This window comes from Ischnura elegans, chromosome 4, assembly GCF_921293095.1.
Source record: "Ischnura elegans chromosome 4, ioIscEleg1.1, whole genome shotgun sequence".
Classification (NCBI taxonomy): domain Eukaryota; kingdom Metazoa; phylum Arthropoda; class Insecta; order Odonata; family Coenagrionidae; genus Ischnura; species Ischnura elegans.
In genome coordinates this window covers 37531276-37557572 of record NC_060249.1, presented here as the reverse complement: position 1 = coordinate 37557572, position 26297 = coordinate 37531276, and the positions used below count along the sequence as shown (strand labels likewise).

Below are 26297 nucleotides of genomic sequence, written 5' to 3'. Positions count from 1 at the left end.
GTTATATTCGTACGATATTTGAATCAAATTCCCAATATGCCATGTAAGTGGTGCCTTTAAATTGTAAAAGATTCTTCTCATACTAAATTCTTGCGTGTTGCGCGGGCTGTTTGGACACCAGTCGTTGGTAAAATAATTAAAGGAAAATCAATGTCTCTTGGAGGTTTTGATAACTGATTCCGCGTATCATTTATTTAAGTCCTTTATTGCTCGGAGGAATAATTAATTCTTATACGTGTCGGTTAGGAAAAATATCACTCTTATTTTATCGTTTCTACCGGACCTAGAAACATGTGAGGCTCTAAGATGATATGCTACGTATCGCTTTTAAATATATCTATTCTTATAAAATTCGAGGAATCAAGCGAGATGGAGTGGAATTGATTCATGATGAAACACTGACTTGCAATTTTCCACAAAAATAAAATTTAATTCGACTCGAGTTTCGATGTTACTACATCATTTTCAAGGTACAACTGAGAGAGGACCATTTCTCCTCTCTCAGTTGTACCTTGAAAATGATGTGGTAGCATCGAAACTCGAGTCGAATTAAATTTTATTTTTGTGGAAAATTGCAAGTCAGTGTTTCATTATATCTATTCTTAATAGTTCGGACAATCAAAACCTCGCACGTAGCCCAGCTTAATTCGCGTAAAAGTTGTGTAACGCTCTCTGTTCGCTTGCAGCAGTTTCTGACGAGTCGCGTAGCTTTCCTTCGTATAATAGCTTCTCGGATTAAGTTTTTTGCCCCGAATCCTATGTGCTCGCCTCGTGTTCAAGGTACGGTATGATGATTGCAAAATCGCCCTCTTCTTTCACTTTTTCATTCAAAAACCTTCCCGCAACACGCCTGACGAATCCTAGCTTCTTCAGAGTCGTGACAGAAGTGTTTATAATTATGTGTTCCTCATCAAAAGCTTGAATTCGTCGTGACTTCGAGGTATATAACTTCATATGACGAATACATGTTAACACAACCCACATCATGTAAATGGGAATAGACAGAAAGTAGCGTGACTAGTGTGGACAAGTCATGGAATTTTTCTTTTGTGTAATTTTTTAATCTGTAGATTCTATTTTGAAGGTGTAGCTGGTGTTAAGGTTTTCCAGGGACCGAATCAGCAGATATAGGTACTGGTACATCATGTCCTGAGTGATGAAAACCCTCTCATTCTGGACTCGAACTTTCAACCACGGGATTACCAGTCCACGACTTAAAACCGCCTCCACCGAAACCGACTGATATTTTAGCGTATAACCTGTTATCGTAATTATATGAAATTTAATTGACTCGCAGTTTCCCTTCGTTCAAAATGGTCGGCATTAATGATTCTGGTGTTACTAGGTTTCCGTACGACATAGGAATGGCTGTAATGGAGGACAGTATGGTAGATCAAGCTTTGGCCGCAGCAAAAGCCTTTGTGTGTGCCTTCGCTCCGTTCCCCGCCTCCGCTTCCGTTTCCCGCCAAGTCAGGACAATATTCCCGCCGAGAGCTCTGTTTGCTCAGTTCGCATTTGGTGGCGTCGTCGGAGGATGTCAGTGTCTGCTCGCCAGGGAGTGAATTTCCTTCGCCGCGGGCGGGACATGGGAGGTTGGTTAGACGGTGAAGAGATCGTAGGATAGCGTCATCACTTCAAGCATCTAAGTATACGCTATTTGTGGTGATGAATCCACATTTTCTTTTAATTTCAAAGCTCCACTATGCTATCGAAATATCATAAACACAATCTTTTCGAGATTAAATCACGTATGATGTCGCCGCAGTGGTATTTGACGAAGGTGTACGATATATCGCTTACTTGCGGCTTTTGCTCGATCTCTGCCTTAAATGTCGTGGTTAATGCAATTTCTTTTTATTTCTAGCCATAAATTGCCATAAATTGTGGAAGTGCGTGAGAGAAAATATCAGAAAGGAGAGGCGGAATCGAATCGAGGGAAGGAAGTCGAATTATTCCGCGTCACGTGATGAAAACTATGTTATACATCCTCCTTGGAGTAGTATTCAATGATGTGTCAAAACCCCCAGTAATTTGAAATATCGGTAGGAATTGCGTCTCCTGGTCGTAAGGACTAGGACCAGAATTTTTAATATCAGGACCACAAGCAACTTAGCTGTTGATAATATTCCTTCAGTGCTACTAAATGTGCTGTCCGTGATATATTTTTCAATTACGCCAAGCTCAATTTTAATGATAAATTTAATTTTAATAAGCTTCAATCTTGGTCATTGACGGTTAAAAATCTCATGTATGTTGGTTCTAGACTCTCTGCACTCGGCGTAGAATAATGTGAGAAAATTTTGTACCCTCTTCCCCAAAAACCCTAGGACAAGACTTGAGTGGTCCCTACACGAATATTGTACAAAGGGGGATCCTCAAGTCGGCCTCTAAATGTGTTTTCAACCACCGCGAATTTAAATGGGTTTACAGAAGTCGCCACTCGCGTCGCTGGCGGACAAATTGATTCGAGTTTCACGAGGAAATAAGGTAACATTAAAGGTATTAATCGAAATTTATATACATAGTGATGTGATCTCTCAAATTCATAACTTTTCAAGGCATTTTATTGTAATTACAATCATTATAATGCAAGATATTGGAAAAAAGCGGATCGCATTGCACTCATCACCACGCCGCGGACGTTTTTGAAAACCCATTAAAATGCGACCGAAGTGGCAACAGAAATCAGCCTTCTATGGGATGCAATTTGGCCTCCTCTAAGAATAGTGGAGCAGTACACTTCACACCCAACCACCTTACTCGGCTGGTGGAACAGAAGACGAGCAAACTGGCGAGTGTCGTTAAGTAAGTTGATTCGCTTCCCGCTGCGCTAGATGGGGGTGCAGTCGTGTAACGGGGGCTAAGGGGAGATCCGATCTGATTCAAGGATGCCAGGGTTGGTTTCGGAATACGATTATACGCGAAACAGCTCATGCCACCTACTCAAAAATGCTAAAAGGCACAGAGGGAGGCCATTGGGGGGTAGGCTTCTCATCGAATAATGTCATCCTCCTCTCATATTTCCTGTCTCATGGTAAGTGGGGTTTGAGTGGTAATACCTTACGCGAACCGAAGGCCTTCCCGAGTGTGTACACATGTCGAGTGGGAGGCAAACGATGACGTCGCCACTTTCCCGAGGCGGAATAAATTTTCCCGCCGTGAAAAAAGTGTACGTCATTAGAAAAAACAAGCTGCGGGAAGCGAGGGAAGCTTCTGATGAAGGATAAGTCTTGTACCTAACAGCTTCTAATTACAATTTTTTTTCAAACAAGTGGTCACGAGAATGCTAAGCGAGACCCAGTTTCTCCTCTGAAGGACACGTCAAGGGTCTAAAGGGATTCAAGGATGATGGAAATCCACACGATGACGAGGTTGATTAATTATTATTCAGCCGAGCTAGAAAAAAATGTAAAATATTTTCTTGTCGAAAAGCTGAAATTAAACGGCTGATTTCGATTCCGCAGCGGAAGAGCATCCAAAATGCGGCTTGTTTTCTTCATAATTGACAGATAACAACTGTTTTATTGGTTTTTGCTAAATCAGTGGTCGTATATTGCTAAGATAGATCGGGTGGATCTTTGCTTACAGTTTTTTTTACAATTGAAATTTGTTTTGTATTTAAAATTAATTCGAATGCCACAAGATTTTTGGCAAATTGTAATTCGATAGAAGCGTTATCTTCTTCATCACGGAGCTGGGGTAAGGACGGCGTGGAAGTATCGGCTACATCGAAGCGAAAGCTCGATGTAGCTGATTCGGCTCGGCTACGAGTCTTATTGCCCATAATGGTTTGTAATTCCGCTGCCACACTGAGGTGCTTCGTTGATCATTCTGTATTTCATGGGCTCACGTTTCTCCTCTGTTCCATTCCCATACTCCTCCCACACATTCACCCCCTCTAAATCTGCACATCTACAGGGCGTAAGCTTTCATGAGAACTGTACTATACTATCATAATTGTTCAAGAACTGCCTTCGGGTTTCCAGCAGGGTCGATAAATCCCTGCCTTCCACCATCAGCCCTCGCTGAGCGCTGCATTGAGTTGTACCACCACATAATTTTTGATGAAACCAAAATACTCGCCCTATCCTACAGTTTTTGGGATCGCTTAGTGAAAGAACCCATAGAAATCACCCTGAGAATAATTACGTCTACCACTCAACGCAAAAATGATGACCATAAAAATTTCTCTGCGCCGAATCAAAACACAGCCTTTCACGCAGCGCCTGTCTAATACGGGGTGGTATAAATATATAAATATCGGCCAGTTATTCACTTTCGACGCTTTCCGTGAAGGCGGTGTCCGAGTTAGTGATGGAAAAATGTCGGTCGAAATCGATTTTTCGAGCAATCGATTTTTAATCGAAATGGAAACTTCGATTTTTCCACAAAAATTCCAGTTTGAACCAAGGGATCGATTGATAAAAAAATGTATGGTTATAAAAAACAGTCATTGCAAAAGATGTTCATCATTCATTCGAAAAATACTCAAAATTTCATTTGTATGGTAAAAATATCTAAGAGTACGTGCTTGATTTATTTGTAGTAAAAATTTACAAATGCATGTATAATGAAGTTTTGGGCCTGCCGCTTGGAACCATTCGACCTGATAAAAATTTTTAAGGTAGATTATCGTATAGAGATGCTTTCTTGATGACCGATGACGTGCCTCCCCAATTTTAGCAACCTTAGAGAAAAGAATTTCATATCGGTCAGATGATGTCATCACAGGTCGGTTGTGATACTGCTGAGATCAAAATATATGGTCAAGAACGAATTCGAAAAATCGATTTCGGATCGAAATCTATTGATTTGATGTCATCATAGGTCGGTAGTGATGCTGCTGAAATTAAACGTAATGGTCAAGATAGAATTCGAAAAATCGATTTTGAATCAAAATCTATAAAAAATCGATTTTCAATTTTAATCGAAAAGGATTTTTCCATCACTGGTCTGAGTGGGGAGCCGAAACGTTGAAGGCTATGGAGTTATCTACCCGGCTGGAAACCGAAGAAGAGTCCTAAATATTCATTTGTCGGGAGAGCACTAAGTCTTATATCCTAAGAATTATTGGTTTCAAAGAAAAAAAATCAATCTGACGCTTCCTTTCAGCCATCATTCATTCGTTTCCTTTTCATTCTTCTTGATAGAATGTTCCTTATCGCCCAAGTTGCCGCTGCTCTTTCACCATGCCGTCTACTCGGATTGGCAATCCTAAAGCGACAGGGTCGCTTAGTCAACACTCTCCCGCTAAAACCTCTTTTTCCGTCTCCCCTTTCCTTTGGCCTTTTTTTCTCTGTTGGGAGAAGGTGAATGTGACAATCCCATTCTCTTGGGTCACAATGTGTCAAAGTCTTCGGTCCCAGGCTCTCGGCTTTTTCTCCTAGAAACCCTTCTGTTGTGAAGGATAGTATTCGGTGGTATTTCCCGTGGTTTCCTTTTTCCGTCCATTAGATCTGATAAGGCTCTCGAACCAAAAATTGAAAAAAAGCTGATACTTCGCACTCTTCATAACGAATCTGAACGAGGGCGCGTCAAGCATGCAGTATCTGGCGCAGAAAGATTTTATCTGGCGAAAAATAAAGAATATAAGAATATAAGAAGCGCAGTTCGTCAAAACTGGTACAGGCGAACAGAGGGCGTTACACAGGTTTTAGTCGAATTTGTGTGGGATTCGCAAAATAATTGGAGGATACGTGCTAAGCTTGGAATGATTGGGTGATTAAAAACAGATACCTTTCAGAATAAACGGCGAACATTATTTACAGGTCCGACAAAAACGAGATAAAATAAGGGGAGGGGGTGGAGGGGAAGTCTCTAGTAAGTGGTGCGGGCCGTACCTCAGGGGCGCCGAGGTGCGGGGTAGCGCCCTGGGGGGTGGATTGCATTACGACGGACGATATCTCGTAAACGCTTTGAGATAGGTCAAAACAAACAGAAAATCGGCCCTAAAGGGCTTTACTTTTACGTTTTACATAGAAATAGTACTTTTTCGGCCTACAAAATCTCAATTGATGGTCCTCAGTACTTAGGGCCTTGGGGCACGGGTTGCCATAATTTTAAAGTAACCAAATTTTAACACGTGAATGTGAACCTCATTTGGATCATTTTGAGACTAGGAAAACATAACTTTTCTCAATTCTGAAAAATAAGGGCCGGCCTAATACCCAGGCATGTCATTTTTCAAAAATCTTCCCGGACCCCAGGCCATCCCATCCCCCCCAAAGCATATTCCTAGTTACGCCACTGTATTAGGCAGTCAAATCTCTCACAATGTATTCCTCAATTTTTTTCACGCGCAGGGATGAAGATTTATTTTTACCTATGGTGTAGTTGTGTAATATAAGTATAGTAAATAATATGTTCGCAATTTGGACTGCGCCTTGGTACACACGGTAGATTGTGCAATTACGTGCTCCGTGTAAAACGGCCTTTATACTTGTAGTTTGGTGTTAATGATGATATACCTGACGTGAAACGGGAGATCCGGATTCGAATTTCAGCTAAGCCAAGTGATTTTTTAATGTCAAATTTTCACCCCTGGTGTAAATAATTCCCCAGATGTTTTCATTCACCACAAGAGAATCATCCTTTCGATTCTTGGCTTCTTCCAGCCGTAATATAAGTTCCCAAGTGCCCCTCATTCCCCTGTTCCCGCCTTTTCTTCCCGGCACCCCTTATTATTATTCATCGCACATCAGGGGTTTCCATGCTTCCCTTCCTCCCTTCACAAGCATCCCCCGAATTCATCTCATTGTGTTCTCCAAGAGGGCCATTACCCACTGAAGGTGTGCCAATCCAATGCTACTGCTGACGGCTGGCCCCCACTTGTTCTGCCCCTCGGGCGACCCGCAGCCTCGCATTTGGACAGATGTCTAACATCTCACCATGCCGGCAATTAGGGTCCGCGCATAAAACAAGGACTTATTGATTCTTGATTTCATTTTTTGGTTATTGATATTAAAGGTGATGTAAATGGCGTATAAGTGGTAGATTATATTCAGCGTGGAGGTTTTCGGGGTTACTACCGCGTAGATTCATCTCTGCACACGACAGTTTCTCCGGCATTGCAGCAGGCTTCTTCAGGTCAATGAAGTGGAGATCCGAGGTATCGCCCGTCTCTTATACACCCCGTCGGAGGCCGGTGTCTTCTCATTGGCTGGTTCAGGAGGCCTGGGTGGCTTCTCATTGGTCCGCACCTCCCGGCTCCACTTCATTGACCTGAAGAAGCCTGCTGCAAAACCGGCGAAACTGTCGTCTGCGGAGATGAATCTACGCGGTAGTAACCCCGAAAACCTCCACGCTGACTCCTCACCACACCGCGAATTCCTACGCAAGGTAAATTATATTCTTCTGACTGTAAGGAATTTCGATTGTTACTCGAATCGTGGGTTGTCTTTTTCTTGGTTTCGAAGCCGCACTCAATATTATTATCGTGTTGTTAGATGTGCCCGCTAGTAAAAAGCGTTTTTCCCAATTCGGAGGTCTATTTATCTCCTCCTTATCAATTGATCGGCAATCCATGAGACAGTGTACCAACATCCAGCAGGCCATCAGGATCACTGTATGTTTCGAAATAATTGATTAAAATTGTATAGAAAATAGTTAATAAAACAATTATTGGGTAATTTGTTAACCCAATATAACCCAATGCTACTTCTAAGCAATATCAAAAATGTGTAAATTTTCTGCTCTTTTTTGGAAATATCTAAACTACGCATTATTTTGTGGTGTAAATTGTAATGACGAGATATTTAGCTGCCACGATAATTATGATTGAGTGAAAAAATTTCAAGTTTTCAAAATGAAAAATCTTGAAATTTTATTTTTTCCGGAAGCAGCTATGGGTTAGAAAGGGTTGAAGATTTCAAATGCCTGTACGCCTGACTCTGTTGGTGCACAAGTTCTTCAAGGAAATCGGTACTCGCTCATTTTCAACTATGTGCTTCGAAAATAATCTATCTCTGTCTGTACGCGATAGTTATGAAGATAATTGTTTCGAAGGACCGGGCGGATCACGATCATTGAAAATTCAATACTTCATTTTGATGATATTGTACAAAAAAGAAGAACTCTCCAGTTCAACCGTTCTACATGGCGACCAAAAGCTGACTGCCTTTCACCGCTTTACACGACGGCACGGAACCCATGGCACCGGAGCACGTGGGGCAGCTCCACAATTTGACTTACTTAGTCAACCAAAAGAATAATGATTAGAAATTTGTGGGATTCAAATATGATGACAAAGACTTCAAACACTGTCTTTATGTCATTAAGGTGCAACAAAAATGTTCTGATCGTGTGGGGTCAAATTAAAGACTAGGCCAAACAATGTTGTGAATGCTGGATAAATTGCTCCGTGAGAGACGCCCTAAGAATAGCTCGTAGAATATCTTGTAGATGTGGTAGATTGATGTAGAAAATACTATCTTCGATGCTTGTTATCAACATCAAAATTCACCTCTGCTTTTCCTAGCGGCATAAATGACGATCTCGATCTCCCAAATCATGTAACTGCTCCACATACATATACTTCCAGATCATATGATAAAACGTAAAGAAATTTTTCTTACACCATGACTGTAACTTAGACTCGTAATAAAATCACTCTTCATTTCACACCACACTTCAGGCATTATTTTCCTCGTGACTCGTGATGACGTAATATGATAGGAAAAATAAACCACCACCTATTACGAGGGTCGTTCAATAAGTCCCTAGAATCTCCAAGAAATTGTTCTCTGAGTATAAAAATTAATGTTCACTAGAAAGGAGCACTCGTGACTAGTCACATGTAAAAGTTTCAGCTCTATCCATCCTATAGTTTCATTGTTGTTACCGATTGTAGTGAAGAACTTTCATTTGTTTATAAAAATGGATAAAAGAGAGTTTCGTGCGGTGATCAAACACTTGTTTTTGAATGGGTTAACGCTGACGGAAATCAAAACTAAGTTGCACAAAGTTCATGGCACATCCGCTTTTGTGTTTGCCACTACTTACAATTGGGTTAATGAATTTAAACTAGGCCGTACATTAGGGCGGATCGGAAAAATCGATTTTTATCAAATCCATCTTGCCCAATGAAAAAAAGTTGTGGGACCGATCAAAAATAAGGCCTGAAAAATTTGAGACCTCTAGGTGAACCCCTGACCCTCGCTCAAATGTAATTTAGGGGGGAAAGGTCGAAATTCCAAAAATATAGTATTTTATGGTCATTTCCTACAGATTTTGCCGAGCTTCTGTCCTTTCAGCACAGAAATTTCGTGCATTTTGACGTATCTGCCACCGTTTAGCCACAAAATGCCTAATTTGAGTCCGCGCCCGCGAAGAAAATATTCCAACGCCCACGCAGCGTCGCGGATACAAGAGCCGCAGGCCGATCCCCTCCCCTCCCCGCTCGCTTCTACCCCTCCCACGCCTCCAATACAGCAAAATTCATCCCACGTATGCTGCTAGGAGGTCATTTATCTTTGATAATAGAAATCGGAAGATGGTAGAAGGTAATAAAAGAAGCTTAGAGAGACGACTTGTCCCTTATTAGGCGCCTCGTCGGGGTTAAACAAATCGATGTTACCAACTTTTAGAGAAGTGATGAAATATTTTTAGATCCGAGAACGCAGGAAAGGAAATTTAATCACATCTGTCGGACAAAGCCGAAATTGGACCGCATATCCGAAGTTAGCACACCTTTATAGCCACTCGAGAGGCCTTTTCGTGGACCGTAGGTTCCCTGTGACGCATTGCATAATTGCTTTAATTTTGCACGAAACTTTGGGTGTGAAAAAAATCTCGACAGAATCGCTTCCGCGTTTGTTCATAGTGGAGAATAAACGCGATAGTGTGGTAAACTCAGAGACTGGTTGGGCGCTTTTCCTTCGCCACCCTGAGGATTTTCCGCGTCGATACGTAATTTACGATAAAATATTGATTCGTAACTACACTACAGAGACAAAAACGGGTAAAATAATGGAATTTTGAAGATGAACAGGCTCCATAGCAGGCGGAGATGGTGAAATGGGCCGGTGAGGTCATGGCAACGATATTTTGATCATGGAATATGGAATAATCTACATCGATTGTTTGGAAAAGGGAAAAATGATAGCTAACGAGCATTATGCATCGTTATTGGACCGGCTGATGGCGTGAATCAAGAAAAGCGTCCTTATTTCAAAACAGATGTTCTTCCTTCAACAAGACAATGGTTGAACACCTCTTCAGTTGCAATGGCCAAAATGACGAAATTAAAGTACCAATTATTACAAAATTCCCCCTATTCACCAGAATTGGTTTCCAGTGATTTTTTCTTGTTTACAAACTTTTTAATAAATGGCTTGACGAGCAAAGTTTTATGTCTAAGTAGGTCATCACCCAAAGCAATGCCTATTTTGAGGATATCCCGAAATTATACTTTTAGGACGGCTTAAAAATACTTGAAAAACTGCCTACATAAGTGTATAGAGCTGAAAAGAGATTATAATGAACAACATAAAAAATTGACCCAATATAATTTTTTAATACCTTTTTGAACTTATTGAACAACCCTCCTATTTCTGATAATTCTTATCTAAAACATGTATAACTTACTTAGGATAGGTGGACATTAGTGCAACGAACAGAAATAGCACATTGGTTCTTGTTTTAGTTTATCGTGTCAATAATAAAGCATGGGTAATCAGGAATATTGTACCAGAAGTGCGGTGTTAAGTTAATGATTTTAATGCGATTCCAAGCCCTGAGGATGGATTGATAAAATTGTGAATCGATGGTTGAATAGATGAATTGTTGCAGTACTACTCACACTCTTACCTCTGAAGAGTTATCCCATTTCAATGGAGGTCGGTATGATAAACAGTGAAAATATGTTAAATTTCCAGAAATGCTTTAGCTGCAGTGAAACAAAGTTATCTTTCAAATACTGAACTGGTAATTTTAAATAATTTCTTCCAATTTCCGATATCAAATGCGCAGTTGAACTTCGAGAAACAGAGAGAAATAGGAATGATGGTGGAGAAAACCATTATCAGAGCCTCTTTATAAACTGCGTCTCAACTATGTGACTGCATTTTTCATGCGTTCTATAAGCTACTCATATACTCAGCATCATTATCTCTGGCTGTACACTGCAATAATAATATATATTTCTCGCGTACTCCGAGGCGATGGTGGAAAGATATCCTTTTTCCAAACGCGAAACTTGGATGGAAAACTCAAAACTCCATATCATTCACATCCCATCTTCTCACATTTTTTCGTTAAATATCCTCTTTGACACGCTCACGCGTTCCGCATCCGAATCCACATCCTTCTCAGACTTCAGAATACACTCTGTGTAAAATCCTTCTAACCTCCATCCCCTTCGCCTTGAAACGTGGAAGTCGACAAAAAAGTAGCAATATTAGTCGTCTCCTTCAAGAAAAAATAATGGATGGAATAAGGAGGAAGGTTCCTCCAAAGTTCCCGACCCATCATCCTCCCTCCTTACCTCTTACACCTCACAGGGACATCGGGGCGAAAAAATGCCGACTCACACACAATGGAGAAGTTCTCGAGAATAAAAAAGAGGCTGGGAGGGGAACAAAATATTGGCACTTACATGATCGGAGGGTAGATCTATAAAGGGAGAGGGGTGTGAGGAATTCGGGCTGCCTGTATTGGAGGAAGTTAGGGGAAAGGATATAGGGGAGGATGTTGGTTCATTGAAAAGGTCCGGGAGGTGACAAATATTAGGCGGCGGGAGGGGGAATAACGACATGGTCTTTCCCGCCAGTCCCTTTCACAGCCAAAAGAGCAAGCAGGAAAGGAAGTAAGCTGTGGATTGGAGGGGACCAATCTCCTTGAGGTGGGGCATACAGGGGTCTAAATAGGAGGTGGTTTAGCCAAGAGGATGAAAGGGTGTGGGAGGTCCAATGCCCCCAAAACCACAGTCTCCGCTCCTGAGGAGATGGGACCTTAGCACTGAGGCTCGCCTCTCCTGTGCACGTCTTCCGCATACCTTGGTTTACCTACCACCGTGAAATTTTGCTTAATAATGCACACCAAGCATGAAGAGGCCGGACATGAAAGAAGTGAATGTTTTTTAGGAGGAGCTGTAGCTTCAAACTGATTATGAAGGATTCCATGCATAGGTTAAATTATTGTTAAATGACACAGACGGGAATTTCCCAGGCATATCCCATTTTATCTTTGTCAACTTGTATTTTTTATGGATAAAAATAGCTAATTCATTGTTTTTACGCTAAAAACGTTCAAGCAAACCTGTAGAGTGAGAGTGTTTGGGATGAAACTACTTTAGGCTAATGGTAATCTTGAAAGGATTTTTTAGGTATTGTAATTTTAATTTTATTCATGTATAAAAATAACTTCAGTCAAATTTTTGTCGTCTTAGAAGGACACTGCGAAAATTTCCTCGGAAACTGCGTGCTTGTGACTAACTTAAACATTACCAACCTTTAACGAATGATTGAAGAATAGAGGAACATTATTAATAAAGTGCTTTCTTTTAAGGCATAGTGCGCCGTTCTTTCTTGCGGGCTCGTTTGTCCTCTTTTCAGTCTTAGAAAATATCATAATTTAGTGAACTTTTCCCCAGTAAATCTACATTGCTTTTTAACTTTAATTATGTCATCAATAAGTTACAGTCGAATCTAGATCCTTGATATTGCTTAGGGGATTAAATAAGTCTATAGATGGAGAAATATCAAATTTTGAAGAACACTCATTGAGCATTTTCCTTGTTTGGGACAATATTTTGCTTCTATTTATCAAACATTTGAGTTTAATACGCTATGCCTTTGGAAGCTCGAATGTATTTTCGCAGTTTGAGTTTATGGATGAAGGGGGCTTTTAATAATCATTCTGGACAGGTAAAAGATTATAATACCCCAGAATCCACCAGTATTTTGTCAATAGCCTGGAAATGAGGTCTCTTATCACCAAGAATCCGCCAGTTTGAAAAGAGAACGGTGGACGAATACCTGACCGGAATTGACTCGGGTTCTAGGAACTCCAACTCAAAGGGGTCGCGAGGTGACGCCTCTCAGTCCGATCGCGATAGTTGCTTCCCAACGTGTGTACCGCGGATGAAGCGAGCGCTCGCAGCTGGATTTAAACGCGTAGGAAGAGGATCGGAGTGATAAAGGGTGTTTCGCGCGTGGAAAAAGGCCACGGAGATGGACAGAGAGAAGGGGGAAAGGGTACGGAACCTTTTTGTGTGTGTGTGCAAACCTTTTGAATAGGATTCCACGGGAGCGGCTCACCGGGAACAAGAGGAGAGATCGAGGCTGCCGAATCGGGAATTGAGCATCGGAATACCTATATAACGCCACACATGCCTTGCCGCGTAACGGCCCTTTCTGTCTGCCCTTCTGCTCCAACGAACACGAGTGCCCTCGCGACTTCATATTTGATTTTCGGAAAATATCCCTCTCCACCGCCTGTATGGGCCTTTTCACACCCGCGCCTCGCACCTCCTCGCTCCCCGTATCCGTTTGCGCGAAGTTCTTTTTCAGCTGCGCGGATCGCTTTTCTTTTCTTCTTTTTTTTCCTTTACTATGAATTTATTTCCTCCATCTCTCCCTGTGTCGTCTCCATTGTGTGTGGGCAGAGTGCTATGTTGTGTTCGCGCACTGACGCGTTCATGTTCCGCGCGAGGATTTTTGTGAAATTTTTTGCACGGGTGACAGAGGCATTTGGGGATATCCGGATGAAAATAATGAATTTTCCTCGGATCAAATCCGGGGAATTTTTTTTTGTACAGTCGGTAGGATCGCTCAGGCATTTTTTTCCGGCTGTTATCTGGCTGATGTGTAACGATATCACTTTCGCAGTATTCGGGAAAAAAATGCTTTGCCTCCTCGGATAATGCTGGGATTCGTAATATTTCGCGTTCGATTAAGCGGGTCACATGATCGTTTTTGGTCGCCGGGGGCTGGATTTTCTGTGATAATCTTTTTGCCTGGGTCAAAACTGAGCTTCATCTCATTTTTCCCCGGGCCATCGCTTTATTCTCGGGCTCAACAACCGGACTATGTACTCGAAACTAAGCGTTGAGTTCATTTTAGGTTTTGCATGTCAAATGCAGGTGTTTATGTGTGAAGAAACTAAGCCGCACAGTTGTACTCACGTATTGAAAGATGATTTTATGCATTCATTTCACACCACCATTTAGCATTGCTTTAGCCTATTATTCATGGATATAATTTTAGCGTGTAAAATATATAAATGTTACTTTTAATGAAAAAACTGGTCATTGGCCATTGTCGGACCCTCATTGATTTGTCATTAATAGCATATTATGGATATTTGTCTCATTTAAATCAAAATGACAGTCACTATGTCTTTGTGATAGTATGTAAAATAATTTATGCTAGTAAATACTGTTGTACTATAATTTGTTACCTAAAAAATTCAAATGTCTTGATATTGTGGGCAGCCTCGAAAACCACTCCTCATATTTACTCCGAGGTCTCACTTTGTCCTGCATCAATTCGGCCACATTTTTGTTTTATTATTTTTTTGTGTAATGCCGAATTAAATTGAAGCAATTCCCAATCAATCAAAGAAACTTCTTGCGTTGAAGTATTGGCTATGGAAATGAAATCCACCTCAGATGATGTCATAAAGAGAAAGGCTGAATATATGGAATGGAAGTTATTGCTCCAGGAACAAGGGCAACCTTAGTAGAAGACCATCGTTACCTTAAACGCGAGGGCAGCCTCAAAAACCTCTCTCCTCATATTTACTCCGAAGTCCCACTTTGCCCCTTATCAATTCAGCCACAATCTTATGTTTGTTTTGTAGATTTTTATTATTTTTTGCACAACGCCTAATTAGTTTGAAACAAGCCTTAAGCAAGCAAAAACACACTTCCCTCAAAGTATTGGCTATCGAAATGAAATTAACCTCTTACTGTTCAAGATATGGTTTAAAGATATGGTTTGTTCGATCGCGGCAGCAACAGCGGTAACCTTAGATGGAGAAGACCATCGTTATCGAAAACGCGAGGGCAGCCTCAAAAACCACTCTCCTTGTATTTACTCCGAGGTCCCACTTCGCTCACCATCATCAATTCGGGCCACCTTCTTCCAATTCCTCCCCATCTCCCTCACTTCGCCGCCTCGTTGGATGACACTCCTAATTCTCTCCCTAGATTGCTTTTGCACCCTCTAACGATCCCCCCCCTGAAACGAATCCTCCCCTCTATTGTATCCACCCCATTCACCCTCGTGCTGCCGTCACCATTAGCCATCGCCTGGAGACGCCCATTCATCCCCCAGGAATGCGCCTCATCCGAGGTGCCAATGAGGGAGGGGACGGGTGTCCACCAAAAGGGGAACACCAGAAGGCGGTGTCGTGATGATGGGCTTGTTGCCATGGGGGTGGGATCTCTTGCGGAGCAACCCCCTCGCGCCCTATCCCTTGCCGGTGGTGGGCATGGGCGCCGATGAAATATTCACCCTCGGCGGCCCACCCTCTTTTCACGCGGTAGACCTGGGCGCCGCTACCCCGGCAGATAGTTCACGATGTATCCCGACTAGGAATCATGATATCAATGGCTCTCGGCTTCTTGTAAAATGTCGAATTTGTGATTTAATTTTTGGATCACCCATTGGTATTGGTCAAAGTAAGACTTGTTCATTTGATGTGAATCGGGGTTATACGTAATAAGTATATGTTTAATCAGAGCATATGTTTAATCACTTATAGTAATTGTCGTGTACGCCTTAATGCTTGTTTATAAGATACATCATGCACATCACGTTCATTACATTATGTATACTATGTACGCTTTCCCATGAATATAAAGTTATGGAAATGAAATAAAGCTTGTCTGGAAATCGGGGAAAAGTCAGAGAAATTGAAAGTATAAAGTTGGTATGAACCGTGAATTAGAAATTAAATCGTAGGGATTAATGTATCGTGTGAATAGGCTTTTAAAACAATTGTTTCACAATTATCTACATTATTTTCGGGATTGCTACGTCTAACAAGGGGAGACCACGAAAGTTGCTCCGCCTTTTTCAATGCCGTATTTTTTATGGCCTTCGGAATGGTGAACACATCCCTGAACTAGTAGTGGTTCCGTTGAATGGGCCTTAGTTTGGCTGTAATTAATTAATTTTCATGCGGTACTTTTCACAATACGAATATAGTCCCATGGTATCGCGCCCTTTATCAAATGGGTCGGGTGGGGAAGTGGATAGCGTTTACGGCTACTACCCGGGGGACCAGAGATCGAGACTCCGTAAAAGCTGTATATTTTGTTGTCTTCATTGTGACCATTCGGCGTCAACTTTTTCATTAGTTTTAATTGCGACAAGCATAGACATGAGACTATTTTTTTAATCATCATAATGGCGTTTAGGTATTAAACTGTGTCATTTTCAACGCTGATAAGTGAAGGCTCCAGTTTTTACTCTCCTGAAAAACATACCGAAAGGTTAACGGGGGGCTAAAACAGTGGCTTTTTTCGAAGAAATGACATTTGTTGGTGGGCATCTTGTTATTATATTGGATGGGCTACGGAAAATTTGGGAAGCGGCGAGCGCAAGACATATTTGGTGTAATTGTTGCTTTTAACCCTCTAGCGGGCGCGACTGTTATTTCTACACATCCGGCGAATGGCGTACTTTGCCCATGTTATGTGAATATATATGATAACACTCAATTTAAAAAAAAATTAATCTTTATTTGTAGTAATTAGTAAAATCTTGTACATTTATAGGTAATACAGACATAAAGGTACACAGGTGGTAAACGGCCGGTCGCGCGGCGTAATTCATACGCCATACAATACCTCGAACTTTGAAAACTCGCAACATAGACAGTCAAAGTACATTGTAGGAATACACGAGACCATTCTAGCCCAGAATGTACGTACGATGTTGAAATCCTTGGTTTTCGCAGATTGACGTATTTTATATGCCACCACGCTCGGTCCATGGTCATCAACTTTTATTTCATCCTATCTGTTAATGGAAATTATATTTCGGAATGGTTCTTTTAGCACATAGGTACTGCCTTTAGAATGAAGTGAATTACAAGTAAAGTAAACTCCCTTTGGAATAAAGTGTTCGAGAAATATGGCATTTTTATAATCGTTTTGTGTTCTTATTAATTATGTCTGTACGCATGTTGTTGATCGCCGCGAGACTTTAATGACATGTGCTCTCGCAAGAGTGGTTTTCATTTTTAATGTGGAAGTTAATCAGTATAAGCAAAGAAAAATTAACATTTTGGCGCACACCAACCCTTGCTAGTGCAGTCGTCGTATCTCCGTGTTTGAAATGACACTGCTTAAATACCTAAACGCCATTATGATGATAAAAAAATAGTCTCATGTCTACGCTTGTCGCAATTGAAACTAATGATAAAGTTGACGCCGAATGGTTACAATGAAGACAACAAAATATACAGCTTTTACGGAGTCTCGATCTCTGGTCCCCCGGGTAGTAGCCGTAAACGCTATCCACTACCCCACCCGACCCATTTGATAAAGGACGCGATACCATGGGCTATATTCGTATTGTGAAAAGTACCGCATGAAAATTAATTAATTACAGCCAAACTAAGGCCCATTCAACGGAACCACTACTAGTTCAGGGATGTGTTCACCATTCCGAAGGCCATAAAAAATACGGCATTGAAAAAGGCGGAGCAACTTTCGTGGTCTCCCCTTGTAAGTTGTTTTCCGGGATAACGTTTCGTGACCAATGCTGGCTACATTTTCAGACCTGAATTGAAGATGTGGCCAGCATAGGCCACGAAATATCATCCTGGAAAACAACTTGACGTAGCTAACCCAAAAACCTTGGAGAGAATCGCATTTCAGCGCTGTGAAAGCCTCAAGCTGATATTTGTTTCACAACTTCATGTAGAAATTAATTTTTTGCTGTTCACAATCTGCGGTCAGGGAGAGGGGCTGCCCCGAATTTTCATCTATCAGAATCCTCGCCCTCGTTGATGGTTTGGGACTCGTCGCTTGTTTTTACGAGGCCTGAAGGGGTGGCCGGGGAAAGGGTGAGATGATGGAACAGCACACCCAGGACTTTAATCCAGCGGGCCAGAGGAATGCGTTAATTTACGGAAAACATGGCTTGCGTGCCTCTCCTTGCGGAAATATTTACGAGCGCGTGCCCTTAAACCTTTAATAAGTTTTCCTTCCCGTCGTATTCCCAGTGAGTGCCGCAATAATTCATGTTTAAGCGGGGATTAGAGGTTTATCATAGATCCCCGTTCGCTCTTTTTTAATAAAGGAATTGTTTGCTCAGACCCAAATGCGCAATTCAATTCATGAATTCTCATGATGGATGGGGATTGAGGTTTTGGGAAGGTATTCTAATTTTAGCCTCTAAATCGTAAATTAAAATGCGAGTTCATGATGTTAGTCGCATATTAGACATTTTTTTACTTGAACATGCCTTGAAAACAGAAAGCATTTATTGTAATTTTCGTAATGAAGTAATACTTGAGACCCGGCCGATCTTAATGAGTGCTTGGAAATGGTTATCGAGTGAAGAATTTTTAGTTACCAAATTTATTGTATTAGAAACATTTTACCTACTACCTACTGAATTAAAATATCTATCCATGTACCTTTTTCTTCCTCGAATTTGTGAGTTATATATGATCAAGATATTGCTTGTGAGTATTTTTCGTTCTTATTGATCTTTCGTGAGGCAACTCGATAGTGTGTATCATTTGGCATTTATCAGCTTATTTTTAATTTTGTGACGATTGTGGATTAGAATAGTCTCTTTGCAGAACTGTTGGAGCACTTTCCCAGCTATGTAAATGGATTGAATAGTTGCAAAAGTTTTATTGTTGACGAATGGTTAATTTTTTAAACTTTTATATTAATTTCGTTTAGCAGTGTTTATTTTGGTGATCGACGAAATATCTTTTCGATGTTGTTCTCTGCCAATCATCCATTTGATTCATAAGCAAATATTTTGAAAATATGAACATGTGCTCTTTGTCTTAATTTATACTTTGGTGAATGGCTCAAGATTTTCTGTTTATTCTTTTAGTGTGGACCTGGACCGGATCCTAGATTTGAAGGCGTACAGTGGAGCTGGGAGTGAAAGGTAGGACTCTAACCTTTATTTTTTATGTGAATCATGGTGATTATTTCCTGGGAAAAAGAATTGCTATGAAATTACATCATTGTCTTAGCCAGCTACAGAGACATTAATGAAACAGTATTGTCATTCCTTTTTTGCCACAAATTCTTTGTTAAATGGGATGTGCAACTATCTAATCATTATATAAGAAACTAGTGATCGTAAAAATTTGTCTACGGTTAGCCAAATGCTTGCTAAAGAAAGCGTTTTATCTAGTAAACAGGGGAGTTTCGCTTGGGAAAAATGGTCTCTACCAGTCCCTGTTTAAAAAGGGATACATAAAAGAGCGCACATTTTCTTCTGCGCTATTGGCCAAGCCTGAAATGCCTTTTACGTAGATCACCGGATGCAAATGACGGGTCTGGATGGCACATATCAACGATAGCGTTTGTTTTCATGTTGCTTATTACGGTTTGATATTTTATTTCCGTTAAATTACATATTTACGAGTAAAAATAAACATAAGGATTTTAATTAAATCTATGTAAAATATTTTACTTTGCTAGTTGTTTACTTTCCCGATCCTGGTATGAAATTTAGCATTTCGGTGTTGGCTTCGACTTTTAGTTACTTAGTAGTCATGAAGCGTGCTCTTGGATGATTTTTCTTCTTATCACAGCTTCAAAAGGTGAATCAGCTTTTCATTATGTGTGTCGTATAGAGTTTTCCTTAGACCACTAGCGTCATGGGTACGCCTCATGAAACCGCACTGCGCGTTCACAATCCGACACAATTGGCTCTGTGTCGTGAATTTCCCCAATCAGTCTCACGCAGCATGGATCGACTCAATACTTATAGGCTTACTTCTCACACTCGGCTGTGTCTCATTCATTTTCATTGTACTATTTATGGTATTAATTTTTGTGATTCTGGTTAAAATTAGGGATGGTCGGATCGGATACCTCGGATCCAAATATCCGCGGATATTGCCCTTCATCGGTTATATCGGATCCAAAGTCGCGGAAGACATCGGATCTGGATCCGAAATTTTGAATAATAGCTTCAGTGAATGCAATGCATAAGGGTGGAAAGAGTTCCGATTCTATCTTCGAATTCGCCGTCGCATGTGATTCTTGTCCTACTCATGACCGTTTTGTTTGAAAGCTCTCGCAGAGGTTACGTGGCAGAATTTCATCCGTGTAAAATAAAAAAGGCAAAATACGACTGGCACATAGTGTGACTCTTCAAAAGTGATTGAACAATCATCGGGGGAATCTCAGCGTCAGGAATTTGAAAATGCATTTGGATCCGAAAATATCCGATCCGAAAGATCCGGCTCCGAAAATCAAGGATCCGATCTGAATCCGGATCCGAAAAAAATCCTGGATCCGTCCATCCCTAGTTAAAATACAACCAGTGACGCCAGTGGTCTGGTTATTTTTGGAACCAATGGTTTCAATGATAAAGTATATAAAGGGGCTTATCTGTTTACATTAGTAATAGAAGAGGGAAGCCGCTAAATAGAGCCGTTGATTCTGAGGTAGGAGGAAAAGCAGTTACGGTAGTATTTGATATTGAAAAAAAAACTTCCTGACATGTTTTACTTGAAAGAATTGATTGTTATCAATTGAAAAAGTGTATAAACCATATTTAGGTTTTTCGGAGGATATGCTCTTTTTATTTCAGTTCGATTTATTCATACTTACCTTTTGTTTACCTGCTCCTTGCATGGTGGTGCATGAATCTGACCTCTTCTTCGGCTTGAGATATTTTTGGCTGCGTTTTCTTTCCAACTTTCCCCATTCATCCTTGAAAAATGCAGCCTGGATCCAGTCGATATTATTGGGTTACTGATCAAACTCTGCTCGGCACATTTGTCATATTAATTTTCATTGTATTATTTATTATATTAATTTTTGCTGTAGAGTGTTATTAAACCAATTATACATTTTATTGGCAGTTTGAGAAGTTAAGAACAAGTTGAGAGTTTAAGTTAGTATTTTTAACAAAAATGGCATTGATCACGGAATGGTTTTTAGTTACTATCGTCAGTTTCTCAACTTTTAAAAATTTTATCAAAAACTAAAATTCATCATGTTGAAGTTGTTTCGGGTATCCCACCGGGTGAGGTTCTCCATCTCTGCCGCCGTTTTGATGGCCGTGTCGTCCATTATCATCAGGGCTTGATGACGATGGACGACACTGCCACCGAAACGTCGACAGAGATGGAGAGACTTACCTGGTGGGAAACCCGTAACAACTTCAAAGTCATCATACGCCGGAAAGCCTCAGATCTTTCTTCATTAAAAGTTCATACTTCGAAAATGATTTCCTTACGTTTTCCCGGTAACGCTAGACTCGTGGAGTTTTAATTTTCCGTTTGGGATGCGGAAACCAAATCGTTGCGCTAAGTTTTCTTGGCTGAAATGTGTGTTCAGGAAGTGCTGACCAATGTGTTCATCAGCACATCCTTCTCGAAATATTGCATTTATCTGCCACCATGAGTCGAGAAAACCCTACCCGGTCATTATCGTGCACACTTATAAATTATTTCTCGGCAATCTTCCGTGTGGTACGGCTTCCTTTGGAAAGATCCTCTCTTTGGTCACTTGCGTTTTGTGGAAAAATGGTGGAAGTTGACAAACTGGTGAAGAAAAAACGGATTTCCGTAATTTTCGCCCGGGAGAAACATTTCTCCGGGAAATAGTTTTACGCAAATGAGCGAAAGCTAGGGGATGCGAAGGAGGAATTCGTGATGACGATGAAGGAAGGGGAACAAGCATGAAGAGTTAAGTGTGGAAAAATTGAGGCTTCAAGTGTTTGCTGGGGGATGGGAGGGACTTCGAAATGCGGTTTAAGAGGTGTGCACCATGCGCTGGGAATGTTTTGGCTTTTAAAGTAGACCGTTGGCTGAGAGGCAGAGAGGAACAGTATCCATTAATTTGAACGTTTAACGACGTCCATTGTCTGGACTCTTGTTTTCGTTCTCCTCGCCTCCTCCCGCCTGCGGTTCGACGCTCATCACCGTCAATTGTGCTGGTCGAGGGTTTTTGAGAGGGCTCCTCTCGTAACATGCAGGCTGCGGCACCTAGCGCAGTGCTGCCGTAGTGGTAGTTCCGCATAGATTCCAGGAATTGTAATCGGAGCAATTACGCCATCCTGGGATTGCGGATTGTGCTTACCGTGTCTGTATTGAGTAGGTTTAAAATTGTCACTCTGGAGGTTTTGGATGTTATTGCCATTATGAATATTTTTATGCATGTCAAAAACTAAGAGTGGGAATAACCAATTTATTCTTTTATCTGAGAGTTGTTTTTGGCCAATTGTTGGGCCCTGGATAAGAGAATTACCTCAGTTTTTATCTATCACTTCAACTTTTTAAGCTACAGGATCCCCTCTTTTTGAATCATATGTAATGCAAACTTTGCTTAGGAAGGAATTATAAGGGAAATCTTTATATGCTGCCCATGGAGAATTATTACCGATGAGTGAATGGTTTACCGATCCGTGTGAATTGATAACAAAATATCGGTGTATTTAACCCGCTCAACTCTTAAGGTCCCCACGAAACAAATTTTGGACAACGTGCTTGCGTCTAACTGTAGTATCTCTTGCATAACTCGATAACTTAGCACCTTTGCTGGCCTCCTACTGCGTCAGTCATCCGGCAACAGTCGCATAAGGTTATTTATCAGCCAATTGAAGAGCCATGATGTCTCTTGTGATGAACGCTCAATCTAGCAGAGAATTTCTTGAATTTCAAGATATGGTGGAAGTTCTAAATAGAATTAGACATTGCAATATTTCCACAGGATTCCAGTGGCAATTGTGGAAAAAGTGGAAATCTTTGGGATCTTATTGGCTTACTTACGTTGTTATTAAATAGATAAACTTAGACAGTCTCCTCATCTTATGTTTCGGGGAGTTAACGAAATATCTTTGGAGGTATTCCTCGCATGGTTGGAAGTTATCGAAGAGTTTCTCACATTTAAACAATGAAGTCAGAATTGAGGTCTAGTTTAGTTCGTGATTAGTCTTAAAAGAAACTGTCAGATAAAGTTTACATTAATTTTACTTGTTGTTCTCAACTTCCCCGTATCTATTTCATCTAAATAAGGTAAAGTAGCTTAATCAATTAAAATCTTCGTTTCATTTTATTTATTCATCTCTTGAAGTGCTGGTCTAGTTTTTACCTGATGTGAACCTAGTGGTATGCCAATGAACCAGAGTTTTTGGAGGTTAGAAAGTATGAAGTATTTTAAAAAACTACTTCAATGCATCAAGTATAAGCTGAAACATGTGAAAGCCGAGGGTGTAGTTAATCTTTAGCTGCAAAACCCCTAGTCTCGTGGTATGAATCTCTTCAGAGAAAAAGTATCACTGATTGTGAGGGAGTATGATGTTCCCTTGCTAACGCTGTGAGTCGAATGATGAATTCAATTCAAGACTTACCTTCCTCTTCAGACTTGACTCTTATCTCTTGCATGATGAAAACTGAAAGGCTCATGTATCCTTCTTTCGTGTGCTATTCAATTAGTGGAGTTGTGGAGTCGCTTCTCGGGTTGGTCGTAATTGCACGGGTCTATTCCTTCTATTTGAGCAGAAGTGACCGCTTCAATGGTTTCCGTTCTTCTTTTAAATATCTCGTTTGTTACAAGTCTTTGGGGATCGTGTTGGAATATTGTGATTATATGATTCCGACGTATATCTTACATATGTGAAAATTGGGCCCTTATCATAAGTTCTCATTATGCCTCTTTTCTCGCTTTTAGTTCAAGTTCCGAAGGAAGTACTCATTTAGAACTGAGTTAATAAAATAATTCTAAATATTTTTAGTAATACCATGAAGTATTGCGTCGTCTTGCGCCACATATCGTCAAGTACAGACAGTTATTTATATCCGCGGCTTTCATTAGATCGATAATTACAATATAGGTTAACGCGTTATGACTATAAACAATATGTGATTGGAAAGCAAGATATTTTTTCAACCACGAATATTAAAAAGGGGCAAGGTGATACTGGAAGCTATAAGTTGTATTGGAGCGCCCATTTTTTTAATGTAGAAATTTCTCTAAAATCAAGCAATCAATTAGATGAGCTATTTTTTTTACAGATTTTGAAATGAATATTTTAACTCCATAGGTATCAAATTCACTGAATAAATGTTGCTTGCCACCAAAATTGCTGTAGTTTCACTACAATTCTCTGAGGGGTAGGATTTATAGCAGTATTTTATAATGAAATTGATTAATGCTATGTGACCTCTGATTTCATGCCTGTTAAGTGTTCCATGAATTAAAATAATTTATGCGGTGACTCAACATATGCCAATGTAAACTCGTACAAAATTAAAATTCTCCATTCGTCGTGTTTAGGTTTGTGAGTTCACGGTGGGTCATTTCTTTTTAATTCCACACATCACTCAGCGGGAAATTCTCCAATACTTTCGAATTTTACATTTCTATTGAGACCTTAAACTTTTCAAGTATGAACTACTGGGATTACTCAACCGGAGTGAATCTTTATTGTGAATCATGCCCTGGTTTCGTGATTTAGACATGGTTTTTATATGTATATGTTATTTACTTTTATAGGTACTCGGTTTACAATTTATTTAGCGGATTTTAATGTATCGGAAAAGCAGATGAAATGGTATGGTTTGCCTGTTAAAGGATGCACGACGGTGATGAAAGCATGGCCGAGTCAGCAGGGACTAAACAATCCAGTCTTATCTCACTGCGCCATCGATCCTCGTATCCAATACAGTTGACAATCAAGCTTACTTGTCGCTAAATAACGGCATCCACTCGGGAGCCACTGCCTGTGGTAGACGATATCCTCTCCCCAATCAGTGAACCTTGTTTCGCCGTTGTTGATGTGAATATACCTTCGATGATGTTACTCCTAATTTGATCGCATTCAGGTGCTTATTCTGTTTCGCCAAAGGATGGCGTTATTTTTCATCTGAAAAGATTTAGCTTTCAATTCCTCCTCCGAAAATGTACTCAGCTCTAAAAATTCTTGCATTCGATGTTTTGGCACCGGCAAAAATAAATAATATTATGGACTTGAGGATTTTTTTTGTTTTGCAAGAATTATGTCACTAAGAGGCTGAGCTATTGATTTTCAGATCACAGAATTTGTTGGTTAACGCCACCATTTATTTCAAATTGCTTCACATATCACGGATATCAAAAATAAGTTGAAGTTAAGTTTTGATATTTTAAGATGGACTATACTTATTTGTCTACTTGGATTTGCCGTATCCTAGTCGTTCCTACTGTTGGATGAGGTTTCTCGTTATGACTGCGGTGAAAAAAACGCTGATTTTTCTAGTTCTATCATTATACGTGATGGATTTTTTTTATTTTGGAGATTTCTTGCTGTAATCTTATTCCAAATATTTACTTCAAAGTGACTTGTCGACACAAACCCATCAACATAAAAAAACACCTTTGATTGGAGGTGCAGAGGAGCAAATATTACATGTGTGCAAGTTTTGCGAATTAAACGGTTCAAAGTTATAAAAAATGTCTCTTGGCTTCCATTTTTATTTTCCTTCTGTATTAGGTTGTAACGGAGTGATAAATGTGAATTATCCTTATTTACTGGCAATCCTATGTTTCTTTTGCCAAGAATCGAGACTTGAAAGGTTTATCCTCAATTTCCGTAATTTTCTGTTTCTCTCGGCGGGTATGTGATTTTTATTGCTTGTATTACGCCGTGGTGACGCTTATGTCTTTTCATATGTGAGAATGAAGTGAGGTCGACGGATTTGGATGAAGGTAAGATACTGCCGAATGGACTGGACATCAAACAACTTCATTAAACGTCCCGCTGAAGTGGTGGGTCCCTTTTTTTTATCACCGGCCGTTCGTCGACGAGTTGCCCCCCCCCCCTATTCATACCTACGCCTGCGTGTAAGCAACCCGCGCGGCATGACCAGCGCATCATTCGCATCTAATGTCCGGCTCAGGGTTTCTGGACCACTTGAAGGGTGGGGTTAGGGTGTGAGGGTGGAGGGTTGGATTGTGGGGAGTTTTTGCGGTGGAAAAGAGCAGTTTCGACGAAACCATTAATCAACGACTCCTTTTACGAGGAGCAGTGGCTTGGCATAAGCTCCTCCTCCTGCTCACCCATTCAATGCGACTCACCCCTTCGCAGCTATTCCGCTTTCCCCTAAGTCTTTATCCCTCTCCTCTTCTCAATCATACTATCCCTCCAGCAATTGTC

General features: G+C 40.6%; 1 protein-coding gene across 1 annotated transcript in view; it reads left to right on the top strand.

The window, feature by feature from the left end:
• LOC124157284 (COBW domain-containing protein 2-like) overlaps window positions 1–26297 on the top strand; it is a 217439-nt gene that overhangs the window by 84187 nt on the left and 106955 nt on the right. The window contains exon 10 of the mRNA XM_046531879.1: window positions 19029–19085. Within this exon, the coding sequence (XP_046387835.1) occupies window positions 19029–19085 (57 nt within the window). The remainder of the gene's footprint in view (window positions 1–19028; window positions 19086–26297) is intronic.